We start from the raw sequence: 26,127 nt of genomic DNA on the forward strand, positions 1-26,127 counted from the left end.
GGGAGAGAAGCTCTTTCAGGAGCAGATATATTGACAGAATGGCCAAAGAGCAACGACCTCATTGTACCTGCCTGAACATCTTTCACTTAACATAATCCAGACGGATTTGTCGTTTTTATATTTCCTCTTTTGATAATTATCACATATAAGTGACTCAACAGTTACGTATTAGTCATCGATTAATCTAGGTATTTTGAGTCATCGATAAAGTTTGAAGTGCCGAATATGCTAGACAGACGGATTTTGAAACAGTGACTGAGGTCGAATTGAAACTGTCGTGAGACATACTAACATTAAACTAATTTTACAGTTTAAACTCACGTGTTTTTAGTCACTCGCACGACATAAAAAGGGAGACCTACGGTGGTAGCACGGTCGCATTTTATCGCCAGTCACCATGCCTGTCATGTTCTAACAAGTACAGGCTTTAACCTTTTGAACGCCACGCGTATCGTACGCGGCGCGTAATCGTGAACCTTGTCGGTACGCATGAAGGTTGATATTGGGCTGTAGCCGCGTCATATGACGTCTTAGGCGGTCAAAAGGTTAAAAATGGAACTATGCTGCCACCACCGTCCGAAACATGTTGCGCGATTGACTAAAAACTCGCTAATGTTACTGTTTAAACAGTAACATTAGCGAGGGAGGTGTTGAAGTATAGTAATAACTAAGATTCATCAATTAATAATAGTCTATTTGATCTTGACTGTTGTTTATTTTGATATTTATTTAACACCTTTTACCAACATATCGGGTGATCCGTCTGCTGGTTGCCTCCTGTATATGGATTTTATTGGCCGAATTGACACCCGTCACCACCCTTTGCAACCATTTACGTTTATGGGTTAGAACTGTGTCGTATACGTAATAATTAATATGTCGTATAAATAATTATTAGACCGCAGTTTGCTAGAAATGAGCATTATGCGCGACACTTCAAACAATTGCTTTAATTTTTTTTTCAAACGACTTAAACTCAAAAGAAAAATAGTTTTTGTAAACAAAAAATATGCCAATGTAAAGGTAATTAAACTTATTTTAAATTGATACCGATATTAGTTTATAGTTATAGCGCAATAACGCTAAGAACTAGACTCGAATAAGTTCGATTTGTGAGAGGTGGTAAATTTTCGATAGCGAAGGTATGAGAATTTCAAGGGGAAAATTCAAAGGGCTGGTGGGGGGTAACGGCACTACTATTCTGCCTGGTAACATCAGGTTTCTACTAACCTTGGAACTCCACTACATGGATCAGAACTCAAACTGGGGTCTAATAATTATTCATACGACAAAGTTCTAACGATACTGGTCTAAAGCTGAATATCACTAAAACGCTATTACTTTATCCTATCCTAATCATTAAGTACTAAGTAACAAAAACGCTTCCCCAGGTTCCCACGACAAAACAATGTTCCTAGAGCTGGCCCACGGCGGGCACCTGGGCTTCTACGAGGGCGGGCTGGTGTACGCCAACCCCGTCACGTGGCTCGACCGCGCGCTGGTCGGGCTCGCCGGCGGCCTGCTCATGGCGCACAACAAGTGCTCCTCCAAGGAATCCATCCCCGAAAACATCTCCGACGACGAACCTGACCTCATCAAGTCGGCCACCATCGTCTATAGGGATCCTTTGGACAAAACACCCGTGAAATCGTAGAATACAACCGCCGGTATCATAAGACAATATGGCTCTTAGCCAAGCTCAGGTTTACGATATGTTTGATGTCACGCCAATTATCAATTGTTTTAGGCGTGCCTGTGAAAAGCTTTTTGAAAGTATTTATTGTCTAAAGATAGGTTAGGATAAGTTGCCATGGACCAAGTAAACGGAAGCTAAAGTGAACGAATGATCTATGTCGAATAACTAGAGCAGTATTTCTTTTTACGGAAGTATTACCGTTTAGAAAAGAGATAAGATGCCTAATAAGAAATCTACAATCACTAACTCACTATAACATAAGATTATTATTATCTCACTGGAGACTGTAGTACTCACTCCACAAACCACGAGACCGATATTATAAAGTAAATTTGAAAAATTGAGTGAACTTCTGTTAAATTTTGTCTCTTTCTAACAAACAGAAATGTCAACATGACATATAGGATCAAACAATTATCACCGGTTTGTTAAATTTGACAATGTTGATATATAACGCCATAAGGCATTCTGTATTATTTACGTATACTAAGTCTACTGTTTCCTTAGTCCATGGAATTTTGTATACTAGGTCCGTGCAATAGGTGAAACCTTACATTAGGGTGGTTACCAGCGTTACAAGCCGCTGTCCGTTCCTAGTCGCATGATTACCCCGTTATTTGCTATATGTTTAGACTTTTTACAAAAACAACTGAAAATAATAACCCGAACCTATAGAATAATGGTTAATAATGCGACCAGGAATCTAAAAAAGGTTGAAACCCTGCTGAACTTCGTGTTAACTAGTAACCAAATAACCACATAGAAATTACTAAATTAAACGAGTCGAATGAAATTGTGAGTGTAATAAACGTGTACCAGTTATCGTCGGAGTATTGATAAATTCCATGTAATGGCATTTTGCTGAATAATCTCAAATAACCCATTCCACAAATCGAACTCAGCGGTTAGCTTGGTTTTCAATATTGTGATATTTTATATGTAGATTTAGTCAACGAAATTTGCTATTGTAGTGGAAGAAAAATTGATACGATTTTTTATACATAGATATACTTTAAAATAAAATGTGGTGTGCAATGCAATGAATTATATTTATGTTTAGTGTTAGTCTTTTCTAAACGTTTAAAAAATTATGCACAACTATATTTGCATTAGGTACTTACAAATGAGATTGTGTAATGCTTATTTCCAGCGATGAGTTTAATTTTCCAAGTAGGTTTAGGAATTGTCACTTAATTGCAATTTAATACTGAGTAAATAAGAAATTTAAAGATGAAGATAGTATATTTTTCAAGTAGACATATTACAATTCGCTTATGGACGTCAAAATAATGCGATATTGTCACCTAACTCAAATTAATTTTGTCTTTGCACATAGTAATATTTTATAGTATTTAAAGCACAAATACTACAACACTGTTTACAGAAAAAATGGTGTTAATTTCGTTTACAACTCCCGCGTTAATTGCAATTACTATACCATATTGCATATGCAAACCGCAATGTGAATCAATGGTAAAAAAATTGAAAGTTGTGGATTAAATTAGCATCCCGTATATTCTATGTCTGGCATGTCAGGATTGTCAAAATGTGTAATTTGCTTGTGAGATCAAGTCAAATAAATGGTCTCAATATGGCCTATGATATACATGATTTATCGAGTTAATTTTGATCCGCATTTGAAAAATAGGAAATATTACTGCAATGTTCTGCCGCCAGAGAGCAGCACTAGCACATATTGTAAACCATAGACTCGTAGATACAGTGCCTTAAACAGGCTTTTGAGAAGTTTTCACTATGACATTGATGCATCCAGGCGGTCTATTTACAGAGTCTGTCTGTCTCTTTATCGCTCGAATATCCAAGAGCGAGTTCGCGGTAGGCCCTCATTATGTGCTAGTGGCGCCCCCTACGCAGAGTTTTGCGTAATATCCCTTATTATTGTATTATATCAATTATATGTGTTCATATTTGCAGTGTCATAAGTTATTTTATAGCTGGATGAGTGTCAATGTGTGTACCGCCATGCCAGTGTCTAAGACGGATGACGTCACAATTCCACATTCTGTTTTATTAATGATAACAGTGAAACTGTTACCATCAATAAAATTCATAATCAGCTTAAGGCTGCACCCGACGCCAATGGCCTTGCGCGTTCTGCGGAACTTATACCCCTCACCGCACCACCCGCTGCAAAACATCGAGCGCGCAGAACTATGCGTTCGAAATAGAATTACGCTTGCTCGCGCGCGCAACGCAGTACAGCTCCGTCTAGCAACACGACTTGCCCCGCACTGACTATACGGAGGGGGCGGGGTAATGGTAGGAACTTAGGCTGTATTAAGGCTTAATTTTTTTAGGAATTTAGGCACAGTTTTATGAATTTTCGAAAAGAAAGAAAACCAAATCATGTTATAGTGTTTTGTGAGAAAGATTATAAAGTTACATATATTTTCAATAAAAGTTCCAGTAGTAATAAGGTTACAACTGAAAGAAATAGCAGTGGGGTTATTTTGATTTTTTTTCTTCATTTATTTAAACTAAAATAGATTTTCAGAAAAATCATAACATTTCTCATATGTTGCCGATTCTTATATATTTTTTTCTGCTCAGAAAGTGTCTTGATTAATATAAAAAATGGTTCAGAGTAACTCAGTTTTACGGTATTTTGCGGAAGGAAGAGCCTTAAGTTGATTCTGATCGATGACAATTGGGTCAAAATTATTTTCGTTGTCTTGTTTCTTACCACTCTTGTATCCATGTCTTCTATCGAATAAATAAAAAAAGTCAAATGCTATTGTATGTCTTTCTACATGGATATTCACACATAGATATGCTACATGGGGAAAATAAAAAACAAAATTTAACCTATTCAAGAAGCTGAGAATTTTTACCCAATTACGAAAATGAGATGAATAATTCATGACTTGATAATACGGTGGTTGCAATGAAGTTCTAGAATAAAGATAAAAGGGCGCTCTAGGCCCCTGTTTCACAATAGACACCATTCATCATAACATGTTAATGCGCCGTACAGTCAGCGTCAATTACTTTGTAGCAACCAAAGTGGCCAAATAGTTCGGTACACCATATATATAGTATGGTGTACCGAACTATTTGGCCACTTTGACTGCTACAAAGTATTTGACGCTGACTGTACATTGCTGGCCCAACAAAATATGTATTGAAGCTAAGTTCCGTCCTTATTGACACGGAAATGTATAGTACATTGACAGGGTGTCAATTGTCACACTGGTGAAACAGATGCCTGGAATCACCGATATGATATTTAAAGTATTGATGGATGTATTGTCAACTCATGAGATAATTAAAACTGCCTTAAAAATGTGGCCTCTTTTAGCGCTTTGCCGGTTGCTTCTTAAAGGGGCACGGATTTGATACAGCAAAATGTGAAATAAGTGCATTTAAAATTTGCGTACATTGACACATTTTGTGATCCCAATCATCTGATCTCGGAAGCCAAGAGTCAAGTGAGTTATGGTATGTGTGACACATCTGGGCGTTTTCTAAAATAAATATTGAAAACCTGATTTTTACAAATCTGGACTTTTGACTCATTCTACTCAAAATCGTTAGCATTCTCCATCCTACCATTTAAAAAATAGTGTCCTAAAACGTCCGTTCCATTACGTCAAGATTTACTGTGAAAGAAAATTTCACGTGAGCTGACGAGAGCGTGACGTAGTGGAAACCACGATTTCCATACAAATTTTTGGGACATTTTTTAGCATCAAGATTGAATAGGTATGATAGTGATTCTGAGTTGAAAGAAACCAAAAACAACAGGATCTGTCAGAATCAGGTTTTCATTTTTTTTAAAGCTCTATAAAATGATAGGAAAAACCAACCTTAGAATGGTTGTAGTTTATATATAACACGACACTTGGATTATATAAAGTACAATTTTGAGCTGTGTTATGGAATTACAGTAACTATGGTTTTCTAAAGTTCAAGCCAAGGGTGTAATATGATTATAATAACGACAAACATTGAACTTTAACGTATTACACATAGTCATTGTAATTAATGGTTTTGTAGGCTAAGCTTTAGAAAGTTATATACAAATATGTATGTAGGTGATATTGTTTCTTTGTTCTATAAATATGAATGAGTGTCTTAAATTATTGAAAATCAATAAATTATTGTTCGAACGGAAAAGCTTCTGCTGGTGCTTTTATAAAAATACTTATATATTTTGTAATGTTTATGCGTTGTTACCGTTTTAATGAATAATATCAACAACAGTATTCATTGCTTTTAATTTTTCCAACTGATGTTGAAGATCTACTAGGGCCGATTTTTTCTACTGAACATCTTCTTATTTCGAAGCATTTGACCAACGACTAACATGTATCCGATTTATCGGTTAATAGACTCGGTTTAAAAGGTGAGATACACAGAATATGTATATAGAAATGAGATCGAGATATCATCGTCTCTCTCGTCAGTTAAGACGTAGGAAAGTGTAACAAGTTCCCCTAAGGCCTAAGGGTGTCAGGAATTATGCAAAATTAAACCCTATCACCTATTTGAATAAAGTTCAAAATCAGGTGGGAAATATATTCCCTCTGACTCATAAAGGCTAAAGCTAACACTGAAGCGACAGAATGTGGAAGCACCACCATAAACGTCAAATTAGTATGAACATAAGCATAGACGGGCTATACGCGTGCGCCTGTGAGGGACAGAACAAAGGCCATTTAATTTTTATTTTAAGGCGTTTTTAATTTTGTCGCATTCGACAAAATTAAAAACGCGTATCATTCCTGAGAACATACTTTTAAAATAACTACGTAATTTGGTCGGGTTCAACAAAAGATGGCTACGTCACTTAGGGCTTTTTAGAAGTAGGTAGAATCATGACAAGGACAAACAATAGTAGCGCTTTCTCTGCTACTCCTACTGCAAGTTTCATAAGACCTTCCTGTTCGGTCATTTCCCCCACCTCACACGTATAATCCAATTATACTTATATTCATGAAACGTAAGAAAAGATTTTGGTAAGATGTAATAACTAGTAAAGCAGTTTTATTCGTAACATTATACAATATTGGCGCCGAGGTCCCCGAGTGAGTGTAGTCCTTTACCTAATTGCCAGCAAGCCGACATAGTGTGATGATTGTTGTATGTTTTAAAAATCGACTATCCTTGACACTTGACGACACCGAAAAATTTGCCAAAAATATAATACACGATCTTATTTTCTATACAAGTAGTGTGTTCATATTTTTAGGACTTTGACCGTGTATCCTAGTGTCCCTAGTAGTATTCAAGCAATTTGTTTGCTGGATCTCTAGTCGACGAATATCGGAAACCTGACAGCGCGTCCGAACATTCTGAACTTGATTTTGAAAATATCGGCCCTTAGTTTCCAAACTATACGTAGGTATACAAATGTTATGCAAAATTGTTGTTGAGCTAGTCTCCCTAGATGGCCTAGATGCATGAATCTTAAAGAGATAAGCCTCCATAAAAGTTAATGTATGTATTGGAGGATATGTATACCATGGCGGTTCAATAGAAATTGGTGAACATGTAAACAAAACGATTAAACTTTGTTTCTGCGTAATCACCTGCTTTTAAAGTTTCAAAATTGTCATACTTTGTTTACTATTTTGCCGTTTCTGTTAATGCCATTGTAGGTAATGTCGCTACTTAGTACCAATAAAAATGTGTCGTTTTCGAGTGAAAGATACTACTAGTAAGTATAAAGATTATAAAAAGACAATTAAAAATCAACAGCGAATCAGAGCAGTCAACATATTGGCACATTTTACTGGACAACGACACAAAATATATTTTCCTGTACTTATGTGACTTAGTATTTATTTACGTGGTGAATGGAGTCAAGGTACAGTCAACACCAGAAGTTTCTTAGCGGACGAGGTGTTAGAAATTTTCAAAATGAACTGTTTAAAGGATTCAAATATATGAAGGTAATTTTAAACACCTGATCAGTTGATCACGCTTAGCAATTTCTGCTGCTGACTGTACAAGTTAGGTATACCTACTTGTGAATTTAATGGAATAGGCAACATGTTAAGAATAAAACCCGTTCAAATAGCAATTTTAATGTCTATGCCAGAAAGTTCAAATTGTAATAGCGAGGTAGCTCCGAGACATCCCGTGAAACAAGTATAATAACATACGAGTAAGTGCCTACTTCGTGACAGTCAGTTATAGCAATTAATTTCATACGTGCACTTTATTTATTTTTATGTGTTGTTGCCTAAAAGTTTGGAAATTTTAGTAAGTAAGTAGGTACAGTCAGCGTTAAATACTTCGTAGCAGTCAGAGTGGCCAAATAGTTCGGTACACTATACTAAATATATGGTGTACCGAACTATTTGGCTACTTTGACTGCTACGAAGTATTTGACGCTGACTGTACCTAACCTATGACATGCACATTTGCACAATAATTGTTTAGATTTTGCCTTCTACGTTGTAATTGATGGAGCTTACTGTGTTCAGCCACGTAAGTGGCTTGTAACAAATGTTTATTTATTTGTGTGTTTTGAATGTGAAGAATAAAACAGTATTACAGTATGAGCCCGGGACTTTTATTTATTGTTTTACCCTGACATTGACCGGATTGCTGTGACCTGTGACCAATAACCAACCATTCAAACAATGGAGCGCAGTTGCTCTCTAACTACTTACCTATATAATTATATGCTGTATGTTTTCCATCGAGATCGATTTAGGAATCCTAAATCCTACTAAGATCGCTATTTTATGTACATACCTACTCAATTACATATTTGAATTATCATTAATTATTATTAAAGATTAATTTTATAGTTGTCACCTGCAATAATATGTTATACAACGAAGGCCGCAAAAATATGTGACACGATCTTATTTTTAGACACATTTAAGCGTGTCACATATTTTTGCGGCCTTAGAGTACATATTATTGCAGGTGACTACCTACATAACAGTGTATTTATTTTTACAGTACATATGGCGCTACTTTCCCGCTTGCGTGCGAGAATGAGCACTTTCCATGCATATGTCAAAACTGAATAGTAGTAATAGTAATACTTAAGTAATGACAAACAAGATAGTACACAGTGCTGTATTGTCTTGTTTGACAGTGCTATTGCTATTAATATGAATATTAACAGCTATATAAGACAAAGAACCTTCACTGTGATATTGTACTATATTTTGGCTCTCTGTACTATATACTGTTGAAAAAATATATAGTACGCTAAAATACTATATTTCCGACATCCTTCTAATTTGTTCAAGATCGATTATCAATTTAATTCTAATCAAATAAAATTATGTCAAGTATGAAGACAAAAATGGCGTGAGAAATGCAACAGGGCTGACATAAATTTAATAAAAAGTTAGCTATTAAATTGTCATAAATATTCAGTATGAATGTACTGAATCGTTGTCTCATTTTATTAAAAATTAGACATTACTAAAAAGTGCACAAAGCTCAATAAAAAATATAAACTTTAAATAAATATTGTTATTAAAAAGATTTTTTTTTTTACTCTTTATTATTACTGGGCGTATGAGATGACGAGTGAGCAGTCATATGACTAACTGATGGCATGATAGCTGGAGTGTAGGAATAGGATAATTTTGACAACAGAGAGTGGTCTACACAAAAGGAATAGTTAAGAGGCCGTTATCTATTTTAGTCGCAACAATGTCAAATTCATAGATTTAGTCGATGAAATTGTACAACTTCTGTTAATAAGAAATAACAAGTACTGGTTTCTATTAGCGCGTCTGGTTATCTTTAATTTTTTTTTAAATAGACTCATTTATTAGTAATTATTGTTTTTCTGGTGGACGTTTAGGTAAACGCGCGTAAAGCACTGATTTTGTTGATCTTATTTGTAAATTTCGTAAAGTTTGGACTGCTAAAAATGGTAATTTTGTATTACACATATCCTGTACTTCAACTTTAATAAACTACATTTTTGTTATTATAAATTTGAATTTAGTTATTTGAATGAAAGTTAGACGCAATAAATTTTCTCCAGAACTAACTTCAAAACAAGTGACAATTTCTCTGAAAATCGACTTAATTTTCACGTAATTTTGATACTTAAACAATCGACAACATTTGCTAAAACTGTTCTTATACATCATTTTGTATAATTTACTACCATAGTTTTTTGATGAATTTTTAAAAACTGTCCCTTCTCGTCACATATTACCGGGGACGCACGCTTGCGACCTCATTATTAAAAGGCAAGATGGGAAGACGTGCTACTAGAAACCAATACTTGTTATTCAGATATTACGTAACAAAAGGAGTACAATTTCAACGACTAAATCTATCAATTTTACATTTTTGCAATAAAATCGTTACCATAACTAATCTTAAAAGAGTGCTAGTAAGTATGATTAAATGTATATTACACTTATGTTAAGCATTTTATCTAAAAGTACTATATTTTTTGAAATGTACTATATTTTAATGCCTTATTCCACCAAAAAATAGTTGGTAACCCTACCTGCAACCCTACGTTTCCCGGCCTCTATAGTAATGTACTATTAAATACTTATACATATATATGTATAAGTATTTAATAGTACAGCAGAGCAGGTCTCTATAACTATATAGTTATAGGAGACCTACTCTGCTGCCGAATGTCATATATTGTTTTTTTTCTATAAAACTTCAAATTGTCTTTAAAAATGCAGCCGGCAGTAATGTCGCACTGCAATACTGCCACAGAAATGCTGGTACAGTTCGAACGTCACCTTAAGTTATGATTGCTGAATGTGTTAAACTACGTAAAACAGAACATAATAACAGGTAACGGTACTCGGATCAGACGGCGCCAACCCTAGCGGTAGCCACGCCCATACCACGCATTTCGAAAAGCTCGGTCCAATCGGCAACGTTTAGGCACCATCGGTATAGGTACCTAAACAGGGGTTTTGTTATACAGTGAACCTCCTGTACGTACTACGTAGTACTATTACATATTTATTCTGTGACGTAGTTAAGGACCTGTACCTCTAGTGTAAATTTATTCGATAGCAAAACGTGACGTACGCGTTTGCGTTAAGTCTCATTTTGTATGGGATTTAGAAACAGCGCGCCAAGCGGGACGTTTTGGAAACTCAAAATCCCATACAAAACTATCGAATAAATTTACACTAGGGGTTCTGTTATTAGTTTTAAATTAATGCATACACATAAAGGTTACATTTATTTGTAATTTTATCAGGCAGGGTTGGATTCAATGACAGTCAACAGTTTTGATAAATAAGTATATTTCTAGGTCAATATTATAAAACTTTAAGAGACGGTTATCCTTCTAAAAAGTTACATCTAGATAATAATACTATCTTAAAATATTTTGTAAATGGAATATTATAATTACGTAATCTGCTTGTATTTTTTTAAGTGTCCCGAGTATAATATGCAACCTTTAGGCTAGACACGCCCTGCGGTGTGACGAGTTGCGGTGTTTTTAAATTCGCAAAGGAATAAAACGTGATTATCCAGTACGCGCCCAGTGGTGAAATATCCGTACGTTTTGCCATTCCTAAGTCTCAAAAAACGCACATCGAAAATGGACTATCACACCGAAATCTGCATGGGTGTATATTTACTGTCGCGCAATAATGAAGTACCCAAACACAATGGATATTTTTTTCATTAGATACATTCAAATACCTTGGTTCCGTGCTGCACGAATCTGGTGTAATCACGACGTCCAAGCCTGAATAAGTGCTGCTTGGGCAAATGGCGAGAAGTAACCGGTGAAGTAACAGATGCGACCGCAGGATACCGGTGAAGCGAAAGGGCCTTGTGTACAAGGGAATCATCCGCCCAGTCCTACTATATGGTAGCGAGACCTGGCCTGTCCTCGGAAGACATGTCCTGCTGCTTCACGTCACCGAGATGAAGATGTTGCGATGGATGTGTGGCGTTACGCGATTATATCGCATACGTAACGAACACATCCGTGGCAACCTCGGAATCCGTGACGTAGCGGGAAGCTGCAGGAAAGTCGCCTCCGATGGTATGGCCATATAAGCCGCAGACCAGTAGACTACGTCGGAAATAGATGCCTCAACCTCACTGTCCAAGGCCCTAGATCACGCGGCCGCGGTAGGCCTAAGAAGCGCTGGCTGGACGTCGTGACAGCGGACATGGACGAGAACAATCTCACACCTGAGGATGCCGAAGACCGGGCAAAGTGGAGAAGATTAAGTAGGAAAGGTGACCCTGGCGTTAGGCCGGGAAAACGCTAGGTTACAATGACTTACGTATGTGTAAAAAAATCGGCGACCGCACGAATTTTATTCATGAAATGACGCAGAAAATTCGTGCGGTGCCGCACCACAACCAATCTGCAAAAAATGACAGATTTTTATCCGCATACGGATTATTTTCCGCGGTGCGCGCACTCAAGGACTTTCTTTATAGATTTCGCGGAAAAAAACGCACGACAGAAATCCGTAGTACGTGCCTAGCTTTCATTGAGCATAAAATTAATGAGATCAAGCTAAATCGTGGATGGATTTTAGTTCCGATACTAAATAATTCGTAGCAAGGTAAGTATTAATTTTATAGAAGTACCTACCTGATTTTCAAATATACATCTAGATTCACCTGACGACGTATTAGAAACACTTTAAAATCCTCGCAATTAAATAAGGAACATTTATTAATACTTGAAATAGCAATAATGCTGATTGCTGACACAATTCCACTATCCTAGTCGTATTTTACTGTCTGAACTGCTTTTATCAATATAGTCTCAATTTTAAAGAGGTGAAGAACAATTAAATACACATCATATTACCAACTACAAAACGGTAACTGATAATGTTTTATCAATATTCCAAATACAAATATCACAACATTTCCCTAACTTAAAACTTAACTCTCTTTACAGATACACCTAAGCATAATACATCAAATATTTTGAGATACATACACACTCAGTTTTTAATATAAAAATTCATCGAGGTACAGTGCCAGATCTATAAAAAAGAATCAAGGTCTTATTTTTACTATAGAGAGCAATTTATTGTTGCTATTTTGAGTATCTAGACAATATCTAAATTATAAAAATAGCATGGACACTAAAGTATGGCCGCTGGGAGATTAAATGTGTAACATTCACCAATAATAATAAAAGTGACACTTCAACATTACAAAACTTTTGAGAAGGAATTATTGTAATAGATATCCTTAATATAATTTAAGTATTTTATATTATCCACTGAAAAAAATATTTTCATATAAACCTTCCTAACTAGATTTAATCAAACTGATATTTTACAGTCTTTTTACACATCTGTTTTAGATCTGAGTATTTTCAGAATAAATTAAAGCTTTTTTTTTACAAAATAGTTATGTATAAATAAAATTATGTAAATGCAATTAAATCATCACTTAAGGTATCATATAGTCAGCATATAGACGTAGGGTCACCTTCCATTGTGCACGCTACATTATCTAATTTATGAGCTAAGTGCATTTTGTTACAAAGTGGATCCATTTCTAGTCCCAGTATAATTTGTTCTCTATATTTACTGACATAAATGTATAACTCTTTCAAGGCAGAGAGTGTATCAAACTCGTTTAATTGTTGCACTGAAAGCTGTTGCATAGAGGTGCTCAGTTCTTGGTCGGTTACTTGAGGTAATTGGGAAACTGCCTGGTAAAACTGTATCACCATATCTCTGTACGTAGGAAGGTCTTTCGCAAATAAAAGTTTATTCGACGGAGAATCTTTACAAAGTCGGTGCTCTGTCAACGAACAGGCATCCATAAACGTCTGGGCTATAACAGACAACGACGAGTCTACAGTAGCCGTTTTATTTATATCGAATATGAAATCGGGATTCTTGATAAGATTAACCCAAAATCGGAGCGGCAAACTGTTTGATTTCCATGCATGAACAACCTCTGGGTTCATGATGCCATGAGTCCTGGCTGCCTCATCAAAGAGGTCAAAGAGCCACTTGACTGCCGGCGGCAACACTTCGTTGACTGTTAAGATAGTGCTGAAGAAATCGTCGACAAACTTATGGACGGTTCCCTTTGTTGACAAAAGCCTCGTCAAAAAGATCTCGGGTATAGCCTTGTGACTGTGTTCGGAAGTTTTGTTAATTATATTATGGTATTCAATAGGTCTCACCAAGTGGTAGAAATGTACATTATGATCTAGGTCATTGTTGTCGACTCTAATGTGGGAGTTAGTACAGTAAATACCAGTGCAATTTTTGCACGGAATCTTGTAAGGGGTGTTAAAGCTGTCGTTTTGTCGCGATATTAAGGACATGATCGCGGATTCCTTAACGCCGTAATGAGCCAATGTGTTAAGCTTACGCCAACTGTTGACTGTTTTCGTTGTGACATCTTCGTCTTGGAGTGTCACGTGCCCTCCTCTCCCATGTCGCCATTCCAGGTCAACTTCGTGGACGGACGGTCGCATTGAAAACGGGGTATTTTTGAACAACGCATCTAGTATTTTTGATTTCACTTGCGAAATACTATCGCAATCTAAAACCTTGCACTGGACCTTTTCGTCGAAATCATCCTGAACAATATGCAGAGTCACGATTTGGTAATCAATCTGCTCTTTCAAAAGTTTTTCCTCTGATAAAGAATAGCGAGCCTCGTGCGTAATGGCATCAACCACACCCTTTTCGATTTGATGTTTTATTGCTTTAAATAGCAAGAAAAGTGACGAACCGGCATAATCCTTGAGGTAATAATACATACATAATGCCATCCAATTTGTAAGCATTTTCTCGACAACACTTTCCGTCCTCCTGAGCATTAGTTGGGGGTGTTTATTACAGACGGATTTGTCAATAAGACGCAGTAAAAGCGACTTGAGTATGTCGGTAGCATATTCCATCTTTCCCATTAAAATTATCATTAACAAGGAAGCCACATTAACTTTATCCCGAATGTTAAATGATTTTTGTGCTTCCAAAGTGTCTATAAATGACAGAAGGAAACATTTATTATTCAAAAGCTGTTCAAATTGAATCATGGCTGCGTCATAATTTGTACGCGGTGTATTAATAAATTGACGTTGAACGTTCAAAATTGGGTGATCGGAAACGCCTGGGAAAAATACTTTCATGACATAATTTACATGATCCAATGTTGGGATACCTGAATGTTCCAAATCGGCTGCCAAGTCTGACATATCGGTCTGTAATTCTGCAAAAGCCAACTTGCACTCTAGTCTTACATTACTTTCCAATGTATCCATCTGTATTTGAATTCGCTTATATTCTCTTTCAGCTTTAGTACTTCTACGTCGATACATAACCAAGACAATCATGAAAATTAGCACTAAAAAGAACGTTCCGGCTGCAATGCCTGCTATTGCTTCGGGTGGAAAATTGTAATTACGTAGCAATTCGTAATGAAGGTACCCAATTGGAAATCTTAAATTTTTCCCTATTTTAACTACAACCATTGGCAAATTTATGTCTGTGTTTTGCACACCATTTTCGTCCGTATTCATCGGTTGAATTTCCGGTGGGGTGCATAGAAGCTGTTGCATAGTGAGACTGGTAACATTACATGGTTGAGTACCAATAGTAACTACCACATCTGACTCATCACTTGCTCGTATTAGATTCTCTCCTTCTATGACAAGAGGGTCTCCTTTATACGATTTTATTTTATTCGGAAAATGATAAACGTGAGGATCTTCCACGAAAACCATATGAGTTCGCGGAGGGTTGAAATATTTCTCTAAATCGTGCATCGTTTCCACATAGTCCATTACAAAACCAACTTTCATAGCTATCTGAGGTGTACTTGTTTGAGATGCAGTTGCTTGTAAAATCTCAGTGTACTTTTTGTTGATTGCAGGACTGGGACACTCCATTTGATTGGAATTCAGTACGACACAAGCGGTATAGTTCACCGGCTCTAACTCTTTAGCATGATAGAGTTTCATTAGTGGTTTTTGGATAGTGTTCAAATTAGTACCATGGACTGTTATCATTCTTCCCCCTGACACGAAGCTTTTTAAAGGTTTAATCTCCATTATGGTTGGGTCTGCTGTATAATTATACAGGTCGCCCATTAGCGTTCGATTAGCATTGTCGATAGCAACGGTGATCGTATTAATCACGCGCGGCATATTGGCCTTCGGAGTTATGCAAATAAGCCTGCTATTGGATGTTTGGGTTTTATTTACGGAGCAGGGCAGTTCATCTAAGTATGCTGAAATGGCTGATCCAATGTTTAAATGCTGCCCTCCAATTGCTAGTTGCGTTCCGCCAGAAACAGGTCCAAGAGCAGGATATATACCTTGCAATTTAATATTCTTGTAACTAAATAAAACTGAGGACTCAGTGTAACCAGCGTCATTTTCAACAATCACTGGCGCCACCGAAGAACCATTAGATGGTCCAGTGCGACATGTGATGCTAACCGACACCTCGAAATCGACTATTTCGCATGGTACTTCTCCAATGCGTACCTTTCCAGTCACTTCTTCAACTCGTAAACCGAGATTGCTGCCTTCTATAGTTACTATGGTTCCACCTTCTATAGGACCACTCAGGGGTTTGATCATATCTATTCGGGGTTTGGGACATTCAGTAACTGGGTTATCAAGACAAGATTCACTATAAGAACAGGAATTTCCACACCACGTGCACTGATAAACGGAGTTACGGGTTATACACAAGGAACAGTCTGCATGCTCCCTGTGAGAACCAAGAATCTCACACTTGTACAAAGTGATATTTATGGTGTCTATATAATGTTTGTGATTCCATACCACTTTTACGCTAACATTATATTCTCCAACATATTCCTCGTAGGAATATGTTGTTTTATCACAAACTATAAAATGATTAGATTCAACTCTGGCAGGCACAATCATGTTAGCCTGCTCAATGCTAACAATGCATTGGAAACCAGTGTGGCCAGGCTGCAAATGGGGTAAGTTTTCAACCTCAAGTTCTAGCTCCTTAGGTACATTATTGGGCAGTAGAATTTGGTGCTTGTGCTGCCTAATTCGTGGACAATGTCCAATACCATGGTTAAGTAATTTAGTTGGGTTACTTTCTCCACTAATGATAGTCCTCTGGCAAACAGAGGTGTCATGTGTGCATCTGTTATCATAAATGCACCAATTGCATGCCCATTCACTCAATATACAGGACTGACAAGTTGTATGCTTGGAGCAGTCATAGAATGCAAAGTTTCTAGAGACAAAATCTTTGTTTGTTTCTGATGAATGTACTGAAAGTGGCACATATGCATGGTCCTGATTGGGCAATATTTTAGGCCTATGTTTAAGATCAGGGGTAGGGCAAGCTAGACCACTTGTTGTCACAGCTGCATCTATAGGAGGAGCATTACCAAATACACATTTGTATGTATCACCAAAAGGTAGTTCAGGCAAAGTTCTAATGACAAGTTGCACTGTAGTTACCTCATTCATGGATATCTTGTCTGGCATTATTTGTTCAAAGTCAATGCACTGTTGACCTGTGTACCGGGATAGCCATCTGGGAGCACTCTGTGTACCTTTTTGGCACATGCTCTGCACAGTGCATCGTTTTTCTAAAGAACACCAGCCGCAATGAGGGTCATTGGACTCAAGACATGAAGAGCAGTCACTGTGTTCTGTACACTTCTCTGTAGGAATTTGGACTATTGTGTTTCTTGCTAATACATAAAGAGATCTTTGAAATGGAGATAAAGTAGTATCTGGCAGTATCCTTTGCCCAGGCAGGAGCTCATCACTAGCATATTGTATTGCCTTATCTACATCTATGAGAACCTTTTTCAACTTTCCTTTGTTTGTCCCCAAAAAAGCTACAGTGTGTAACCCGGTCACTGACATAGTTACAGAGCTTACGAGAGTATCATTCCAGTAAATTACAGGTGAAGTTCTTATAGGATACAAACCACTTATCTTAAGACCTACCTCACAAAAATTGAGTATGTTGCCCACAGATCCCACACTGGGACATTTACCATCTGATATCATGCCTGATATGTATCCCATATTACGAGATTTAGTACTACCATTGAAACACATATGAACATTCTCATTAAACTTAATTTCTATCTCTTGCAAAGAAAATACACAAATTGCTGACTTAGCTACAGGTTCATTAGTGATAGTTTTAGATGGGCTAAAGGATGTGACGAGTATGGAGTCTCCTGGTTCAATGCCCAGCTGGGTGGCTAGCGTAGCCCCGGCCCTAGCGATTTTAGCATCTTGCACTAAATTGTAATTGACATCTTCAATCTTACCATTGTTTTCTTCCCGAACACTGCACTCCAGGGTCACCTCAGTGTAGCTGTTGTAATTGTCATCATTAACGCAGGTCCGGGCCAGCCGCGACACGTATCCCAGCTCCTCATTGCCCGCAAGATGGGAATGTTTTTGAATTATTAGAAAATAAGCATAATCACTAGCATTAAAACCATATACATATTGCACCAAAAAGTTGTCCCTATACTTGACATCTATTTGAATAGAGCTCTGCTTGGAGAATGTAGACTGGGCGAGGCGGAGAGTCATGAGATCGCGGCTGGATATTGCTGGGACGTCGTGCCTGTAGTCGCCGTTGTTGGTGAATGTCGTGCCGACGTAGAGGACGTTGGACCGGTCCCAGGACATATACCGTTCGGGCCCGATGAAGGCGTAAGTGGAAGCATCAGCGTCGTTGGCAGCTACGCTCTCGGCAAGAAATTCGGGCTCCGCGGAAATGTCACCCAGCTTGTATTTGTAACATGAACCTTGCGCGACGGAACCACACGCAATCAGTAAGCGCGATTCTTGATCGATCACTAATATTTTGTTCACATTGTCCACTAGAGATGTTTTTATTTCGGAATCACAGCCGCTGGCATGGCACATAGGATTATCGGGTTTCGGCCCAGTCCGGATTACATGTATTGGTTTTAAATCAGATTTCAGCTGATGCAACGCGTTTAAGGATCCCGCGTACACTTGTCCACTAACTTTATCAATAGCGAGGTGATAGAATTGGAATGTCTCATTTTGTTGATTGGGGTATTGTGATATGAAGTCGTATCCGTATACTATTGTGCTCCAAAGCCAGAATATTATGACTAACACAGTCCTGAAAGCAGCCATGATTACATTTTATGCTGCTTTCCCATGAATATATTGCACTTTGTCACAAACACTACGATGTTTTCATTACATCTTCAACCCATTTTATTTTCTTACAAAAATAATGTAAAAGCATCCATCGATGCCGATGACATGGAATAAACAATATGTAGAATTTGTCATAAACAAGATAGCATAAAGCAATGTTACCATAATATAATAATTTTATATTATCTAAATATCGTGCTAGGCTGACCAATTGGTAAACATAAGGAAAGAAAAAGCTAATTTATGCTAAGTAATGCATTTCTTTAAAAATATATCGATATAGTGAATGGTTTTGCGATTATAAACGATTTAATGCTTAAAAAACGCATTTATTTATATATTCAACTGTCACAGATAAACAAAAAATGGTGAAAAGCATGCCTTGATATTTTTGGTACATTTTGAATCTAAAGGCTAGTTCGGACTACGTTAGTAAATTTAGTCCTTACGCTCCATGTGAATGTGCACCGCTTAGCGGGACTTCTCGTTTCCGCTTTAAGAAACAAAAAGTATCTACGATCAAAGAATACACTACTCCATAGGAGAAGAACGAATCCATACAAAAAAAAGTCCCGTTCAAAAGTTTTTTTTTATACTAGTGGCGCTCTCTTTGTATCTCAGAACTAAAATTGACAACCGGTTTAGCCTGGTGTGTTTTGGTAGGTAGTAATCCAGTTCTACCTACTGGTTCTGGGTTCGAATCTCGGCGACAGAATTTCTTATTGTATTTTTTATTTTTGTTGGGGTGAGGTTTTTAAATTAGTATTTCTCAAATATAAAAATATCATATTAGATATTAATCAAAATCTCAGGCATCTTTTGTCCTGATAGATAATGATTTCTGTATTTTGAAGTTATTTCAATATAAAAGGTAACAAAACAGTTATTATCAAGTTATAAATATTTTTATTCTTAGGATCAGAAGAGCTTGATTCGAAAACATACAATAGGCAGAAAAAAAGTGATTTTCTATACAAATTTATGTATCGGATGGGGCTTGTTGAACTAATTGTGACACTTATATATTATAATTATTTACAAATTTAATTACACTGAAATGGTGGGCTTGTCGCATATAATAACTACATACCTATATGAATTTTATTCAATGAGACCACAGGTCAGTCATTTCTATTTATTAATGTTGTGGCTACAAAATAACCTATCCTGTACGTGTTAATGCTTTTAATATAGCTTTTATATACCAAAATAAAATAAACTCAATTTATAATAAATATATGCATGTAAGTGATGTTCTTATTTAAATGTTCTAAAATACCAAAGAGTAAAAAGGAGGCTAGGTCATTATACCTAAACGTGAATCTTTGGCACATCTGTCTTTACTCCACAATAGGGTTGTTTCCATCTACAAATTTTAGGGCAGAATAGTGTCCCAATAAATTCTTATGGATTATAAGAACATGTTAAACTACCTTTAGTGGCCCTCTAATGAGCATATTTTTGTAAATATTGAATTTAAAATATCTTTTAACACACGTCACGTGACCCAAGTCGAAACGACATTGAAGATTCTGATGACGTCACAACTCACGGTTTGACACTGGGCTATAACCGCGAAAATCGAAATTCGTCATTGCGGGCATTTTTCTCTGTCATTCTAATTCCGTCTTAGTAGGAGTAAAAGAAAAAGATCCTCACAATATACGATTTTCGGTTTTTGCGGTAGGCCCCCCGTTATCTGTTCCAAAGAGTAAAGTAAGTATATATGTCTGATCTCGCATAAAATTTAATACTCAAGTCGTAGCCATTTTGGTGGTGGACAATTAATTGACGCTTCGATATCTGCACTAAAAATTTACATTATAGAAATGCTAATGGATAATAAATACTTTATGATATATAATAACTCATTATTATAGAAAACATATTTTATTAGTTGGTTAAAAACACGCATACACAGCTTGCCCACCACCTAAATGGCTACGGCTTGAGTCTCAAATTCTGTACTGAGAATAGACAACGGGAGGCCTTGGTGTTATATGTGTATGTACCTATATAATTACTTTACTCTTTGGTATGTACATAGTTATGTGTCAAACCGTAAACTGTAACGTCATGCAATTTTCAAAGAGCGTTTTGGGCGCGAAAGCATGGGTCAAGATTTATTTTGTTAATTTAACATATTTAAAGCCGCTTTTAGGGTAAAAGTTAAATTTTAGGGCAACGTTTGGTTAATATAGAACAAGCGTTTCAAAAAATTGGAAACAACCCTATTGCAATGAATGTTAATTGTAATCATATCACATATGTCAAGCTAAAAAACTAAAAATACATGGATATATATGACAACTAAAGTTGTAATGACATCTATCCGATTGTCGTCCGAGTGTCTTGGTGGTCACCGGGAAACTAGTCAGAATTATGCGGCGGATCCATGCCTTTTGATTTTTTGCCTTTCCAAGGAAATAATAAGAAGACGGCCAAGGATTATTTTCTCACGTTCACCCTCTAAAACAAAACAGTTACATTTTAAACAACACTATAACCTATCTACCTAATTACTAACCTAGCTAATTGCTACGTGGGGTCTAAAATGCCAGCTACAACAGTGTTAGATTTTACATCTATGATGAATGTTTATTGTAATTTCAGACGAGATATAGAGCGATTAAATTTATGTATTTGAATTTGGCAATAGTACGCTTATTTTATTTAAAGATTCAATTGTTTCTTACCTTAAAATAATTGTTGTTTCTTGGTTTAGTACAATGGATTAAACTTTAACTTAGTCTCTGCGGAGACTCTGGGAGACTGTGCGGTGGATTATTAGTTTTGAAAATGAATCAATAAATATATTTCAAGCAAATAAAATTTGCATCAATGACTTTATTGACAGCATTGACATCGCAGATTTTTGCCTCTGTACCGGACAGACCCAAGTACAAGGCCTATTGACAAAGATTTTTTTAAATACTATGATACAGGGCAGACGTGCCCCTAACCTCCATAGATTTTATGAACATAGACAAAGACAAACTGAAATATAGGTAATAATTTATATATAAAAAATAAAAACAAGTGACATAAATCAAAATATTTGATAAAATAATTTGTATTCTATTTGTTCCCAAAGTTGTATAAACAAAACCAGATGGGAGCAATGTTGCTGTAGCAAATTTTTTTTATGTTTATTACTGGCAACTATTTCTCCAGCATCAGACCATACATGCGCAATTAAAAAGGTATTTTTAAGGAAGTGACAGGCTTTGGTTTGGTTTGCAGGCACATCACATCACTCTTGAATTATCTGTGCTCAGCATTAAAAAAAATTGGCTAAGCTAAACTTGTGGACTTTATGTTTTTATTTATCATTTATTAGAATTTAGTGTTAAACGTAATATAATTTGTGTTTTCATATTAATTATCATCACTGTACGCTTAGTGTTAGCTGCATACTTTAGGATGTAGACTGTTAAAATACTGATTTAGCCGCGCTCGTGCGGAAAAAGCCATGCCGACTAAATAGTTTTTTAGGAAGACTGCAGTTTGATCTTTAAAGTGAGCTTCACGATGATGGCCTCAATGTCTACCGGAGGTCCGGGGGACCCGCATACCCAGATGAACACGTACAGGAGCTACGTGACCATGCTGGCGGACCCCGGCGCCAAGGATGAGATCAAACTGAAAGCTGCGCAAGAGCTTAGTGAAAATTTCGAGGTAAGTTTTGAATAGGCTAACAAGTAGTGTTAATTAGAGGAGTCTCAAAGATTTTCTTTTGAACAGTTAATAAAAAGCTCAGGTCCTTCGGGCTTTTCCTTTCAAAAGATTTTCAGTCTGATGGCAAGTCTTTAAGCTACAAGATATTCTATTTCATTAATACTGTTTTTATTTTATTTTAGGTGATACTTAGCTCTCCTCAATATCCGCAATTCCTTGCTCACTCATTGAACATATTCCTCAAGATATTAAGAGAAGGGGAACCTCACTTCATAGCTGAGTACAACATACAGCAAGTCCGGAAACTGATTCTAGAAATGATTCACCGTTTGCCCATAAGTGAAACTCTTAAGCAATATGTGAATGACATCCTTATACTCATGCTGAAACTGATGGAGATTGAGAATGAGGAGAATGTGTTGGTGTGCTTGAAAATATTTATGGAGCTCCATAAACAGTATAGGCCCCCATACAATACTGAAGTTGATGTGAGTATGATCAGGTATTTTGTATACAGAGTAACATGTGATTCTTAAACTTTTAGTGATGAGGGACTACTTGGAATAAATCTCTTTGAAGTAAATACCTAAGTATTTAAGGACCTGAATTAGTCTAAACTAATTCAGGTCCTTTTAGGAACCCCCATTGGTCCACAGACCACAGGTTAAGAAGCACTAGTATAACATCAATTCAAGTTATAATCAAATCAAATCAGATGACTACTGGCGTCAAACTGCCGCAGACAATAACATTCTTTGATACCTTTTACAGCATTGAAATGGAAGCATTTGACTTTGGTCTCCACTTTTTGAAATCATTCAATTAGAGATATTTTTTTCTACACAAGAGATGGCAAATAGTGCAAGTGCAGCTTTTTACTTCTTATCTCTGATGACCTTGGCATGATATTACTTTTGTTATATCTACCGATACATAAATGTCTTCAAGATCCGGAATGCCTTATCATCATCTATTCATTTTATTTTAGATTCACAAGTTCCTTCAATGGGTGAAGGGTATATATTCTGATTTGCCAAACCACTTGCCTAAAATATTTGAGCCAAAGCCTACAATCAGAGTGAAGGACTTGTCGGAGGTGAACATTGAGCAGTTGCTCCAGGAAACATATACCACTACCCCTATACACACAGAGAAGAAGTTACTTGATGGGAGTGTGGTCACAGTAAGTGCTTGTATAACTTGTATGTTTACTAGAAGCAGAATTGCATGTCATTGTTAAATTGCTTAAGTTTAAATTTTTATAGGGCTAAATACTTGGGTTTATTGTCGAATTCGAGATCTTAAGTAAAATTTAATGTTTTTATATAAGCTTTTAACTGATCCTACAGTAAAATATTAAGATAGCAACATAAAAGAAAAACAATTCTGAAAAATGTACAACCTCCTATTCTAATAAATGTCCCCTTTCTTGTTTAAAGTTCAAAATCATATTTAATCAAACTAAATAATTTATTTGTAACCCAAGTTTAGTTACCCTTATAGTAAAACACCATACCTACTAATACATAGGCTAACCATATATTTATTTTCTACCTGTTGTATGTATGTGACCAGATCAATATTTACATTTCCAGTACAACCTCATACCAAGGTCTGTGTTGTCACTAAAAGTAATCCAAGAGCTGCCGATCATAGTGGTGCTGATGTATCAGCTGTACAAGCAGAATGTGCACCAGGAGGTCAGCAACTTCATACCTTTGATCATGGAGACTATCACTTTGCAACCTGCAGCCGCACACAGGTATGTTGTTTTTCTACAATAATTAACATATTTAGAAAAACCACACCACCCATCTATATTCGACACTCCTGAAGTCCTGACTATGCTCCAATAGTTAACTCTAATATTTTCATTGAGGAAAATTTCATAAATGTTAGGCAAAAAATAAATAAACGGAAGAATGAGTCCACCATCCAGTGGCACCCTCATTAGGGGAATTGTGTTTTCTAATAAACCAATTAATTTCTTCATAAATCAGTATATTAATATTGTTGTCTTACTTACGAGTATTACCCAATTATTGATTTATGTTATGTGATAATAGTTTTATATCACTTATGACTTTATCACCTAATATACCTAAATGGAAAAGAATTTGCTGTTTAGTTGCTGTAAAGCAAAAAATAAGCAAAGTTTAAATTATGTGACAAAGACCCAAAGTTGGGGAATCAGTAGGACAGCAATATTAATATACTGATTTATACAGAAATTAATTGGTTTATTAGAAAACACAATTCCCCTAATGCCACTGGACTGTCGCCTAGGTCTTAATTAAATATTGAACTTTGGTATTGGACAATAGTTGTACTACCAGACTATAGTTGGATGGTTTTATGGTTTTTAAAATAATGTTTCATGTTAATATTACCTTTACCTGCCTTTTACATTTGTCAAACACAGGCTTGTGCCAAAAAATAATATAATTTGTTTTTTACATCACCAAGATCATAATTGGGGGTTGAAATTTTGTCTCAAAATTAATGTATACACTATTACGTCTATTATAGACTATAATAAGCCTTATGTTTGTTTTTAGACAATCTGCATCATTCAACAAAGAAGTTTTTGTGGACTTCATGGGTGCTCAGATAAAAACACTCGCGTTTCTAGCTTACATAATTAGGATATACCAGGACACAATTGCGAATCATGCCAATCTGATGGTGAAAGGCATTATAGGCTTGTTGACTTTGTGCCCACCTGAAGTGGCACATTTAAGAAAGGAGTTGGTGATAGCAACAAGACATATTCTAGCTACAGATTTGAGACTGAGTGAGTATGCTTTCTACTAATATTAAACTAATAATTTTTAAGAAAAAAAAGCCAACTTCAATGAGGGAGACCGGTGAAAGAACGATTATTGTTTATTTTAGATTTCATACAATGAAATTAAAAAGACTGCGTCCTACGCCTAATTATGTAGGAAAGGAGGTAACATGTTTTTTTTTGCCACTTTACCCACCTTAACACATTTCAGATTTGCCCTCTGGTTGACTGGTAAGATACCTGCAATAGGGTATTTGACTGTATTTAAGATAAATGATTTCACACCATGCATGAAATAAACCACCAGATAATTATTAAAAAAACTAAAAAGGATAGTAATATAATAATGTGCCTTGAAAACCTAACTGCTTGGCAAAGAGAACAAATTGCCAAACGTGAACTATGCATCATTGAAGAGTTCCGTTCTGTTCATCATCAGCAGTTCCACTTCACCAAATGTCACTTTTACAAATGTAAATACTTGATTTGTTAATGAAAATACTAAGATCACTATATATATATATATATATATATATGCCTTTAACATTTGAGGAGTTCCCTCGAGTCCTCATGGACCCCATCGTCAAAACTCGAACTTGACAAAAATTTGTCTTGAAAATCTAATTTGCTTAACAAACACAGTGAAGAGGACAAATCGCCAACTGTGTACTATGCGTCATGTCATGGAAGAGTTCCATTCTGATCATCATCAGCAGTTCCACTTCATCAAACGTCACTTTTTTAAATGTAACTGCTTGATTTGTCAAAGAAAATACAAAAATCACTATATGTATGCCTTTCATATTTGAAGAGTTCCCTCGATTCCTCATTGACCCCATCATCAGAACTGAGTTTTGACAA

At 36.3% G+C, this 26,127-nt stretch overlaps 3 protein-coding genes across 3 annotated transcripts in view; 2 read left to right on the forward strand and 1 right to left on the reverse strand.

The window, feature by feature from the left end:
* LOC133517656 (abhydrolase domain-containing protein 2) overlaps positions 1-8,226 on the forward strand; it is a 39,871-nt gene extending 31,645 nt beyond the window's left edge. Inside the window, exon 7 of the mRNA XM_061851013.1 lies at positions 1,392-8,226. Within this exon, the coding sequence (XP_061706997.1) occupies positions 1,392-1,654 (263 nt within the window). The 3' untranslated portion in view covers positions 1,655-8,226. The remainder of the gene's footprint in view (positions 1-1,391) is intronic.
* A 2,686-nt stretch (positions 8,227-10,912) lies between these two features.
* Positions 10,913-19,005, reverse strand: LOC133517657 (plexin-B). The gene has a single exon (XM_061851014.1). It carries the CDS (start codon positions 18,771-18,773, stop codon positions 13,083-13,085), a length of 5,691 nt encoding a protein of 1,896 aa, XP_061706998.1. The 5' UTR covers positions 18,774-19,005; the 3' UTR covers positions 10,913-13,082.
* Positions 19,006-22,083: 3,078 nt separating this feature from the next.
* LOC133517659 (transcription-associated protein 1) overlaps positions 22,084-26,127 on the forward strand; it is a 45,720-nt gene continuing 41,676 nt past the window's right edge. The window contains exons 1-5 of the mRNA XM_061851015.1: positions 22,084-22,478; positions 22,661-22,966; positions 23,467-23,661; positions 24,074-24,240; positions 25,037-25,272. Of these exons, the coding sequence (XP_061706999.1) occupies positions 22,332-22,478; positions 22,661-22,966; positions 23,467-23,661; positions 24,074-24,240; positions 25,037-25,272 (1,051 nt within the window). The 5' untranslated portion in view covers positions 22,084-22,331. The remainder of the gene's footprint in view (positions 22,479-22,660; positions 22,967-23,466; positions 23,662-24,073; positions 24,241-25,036; positions 25,273-26,127) is intronic.

The sequence above is a fragment of the Cydia pomonella genome, chromosome 5 (genome assembly GCF_033807575.1).
Source record: "Cydia pomonella isolate Wapato2018A chromosome 5, ilCydPomo1, whole genome shotgun sequence".
Taxonomy (NCBI): domain Eukaryota; kingdom Metazoa; phylum Arthropoda; class Insecta; order Lepidoptera; family Tortricidae; genus Cydia; species Cydia pomonella.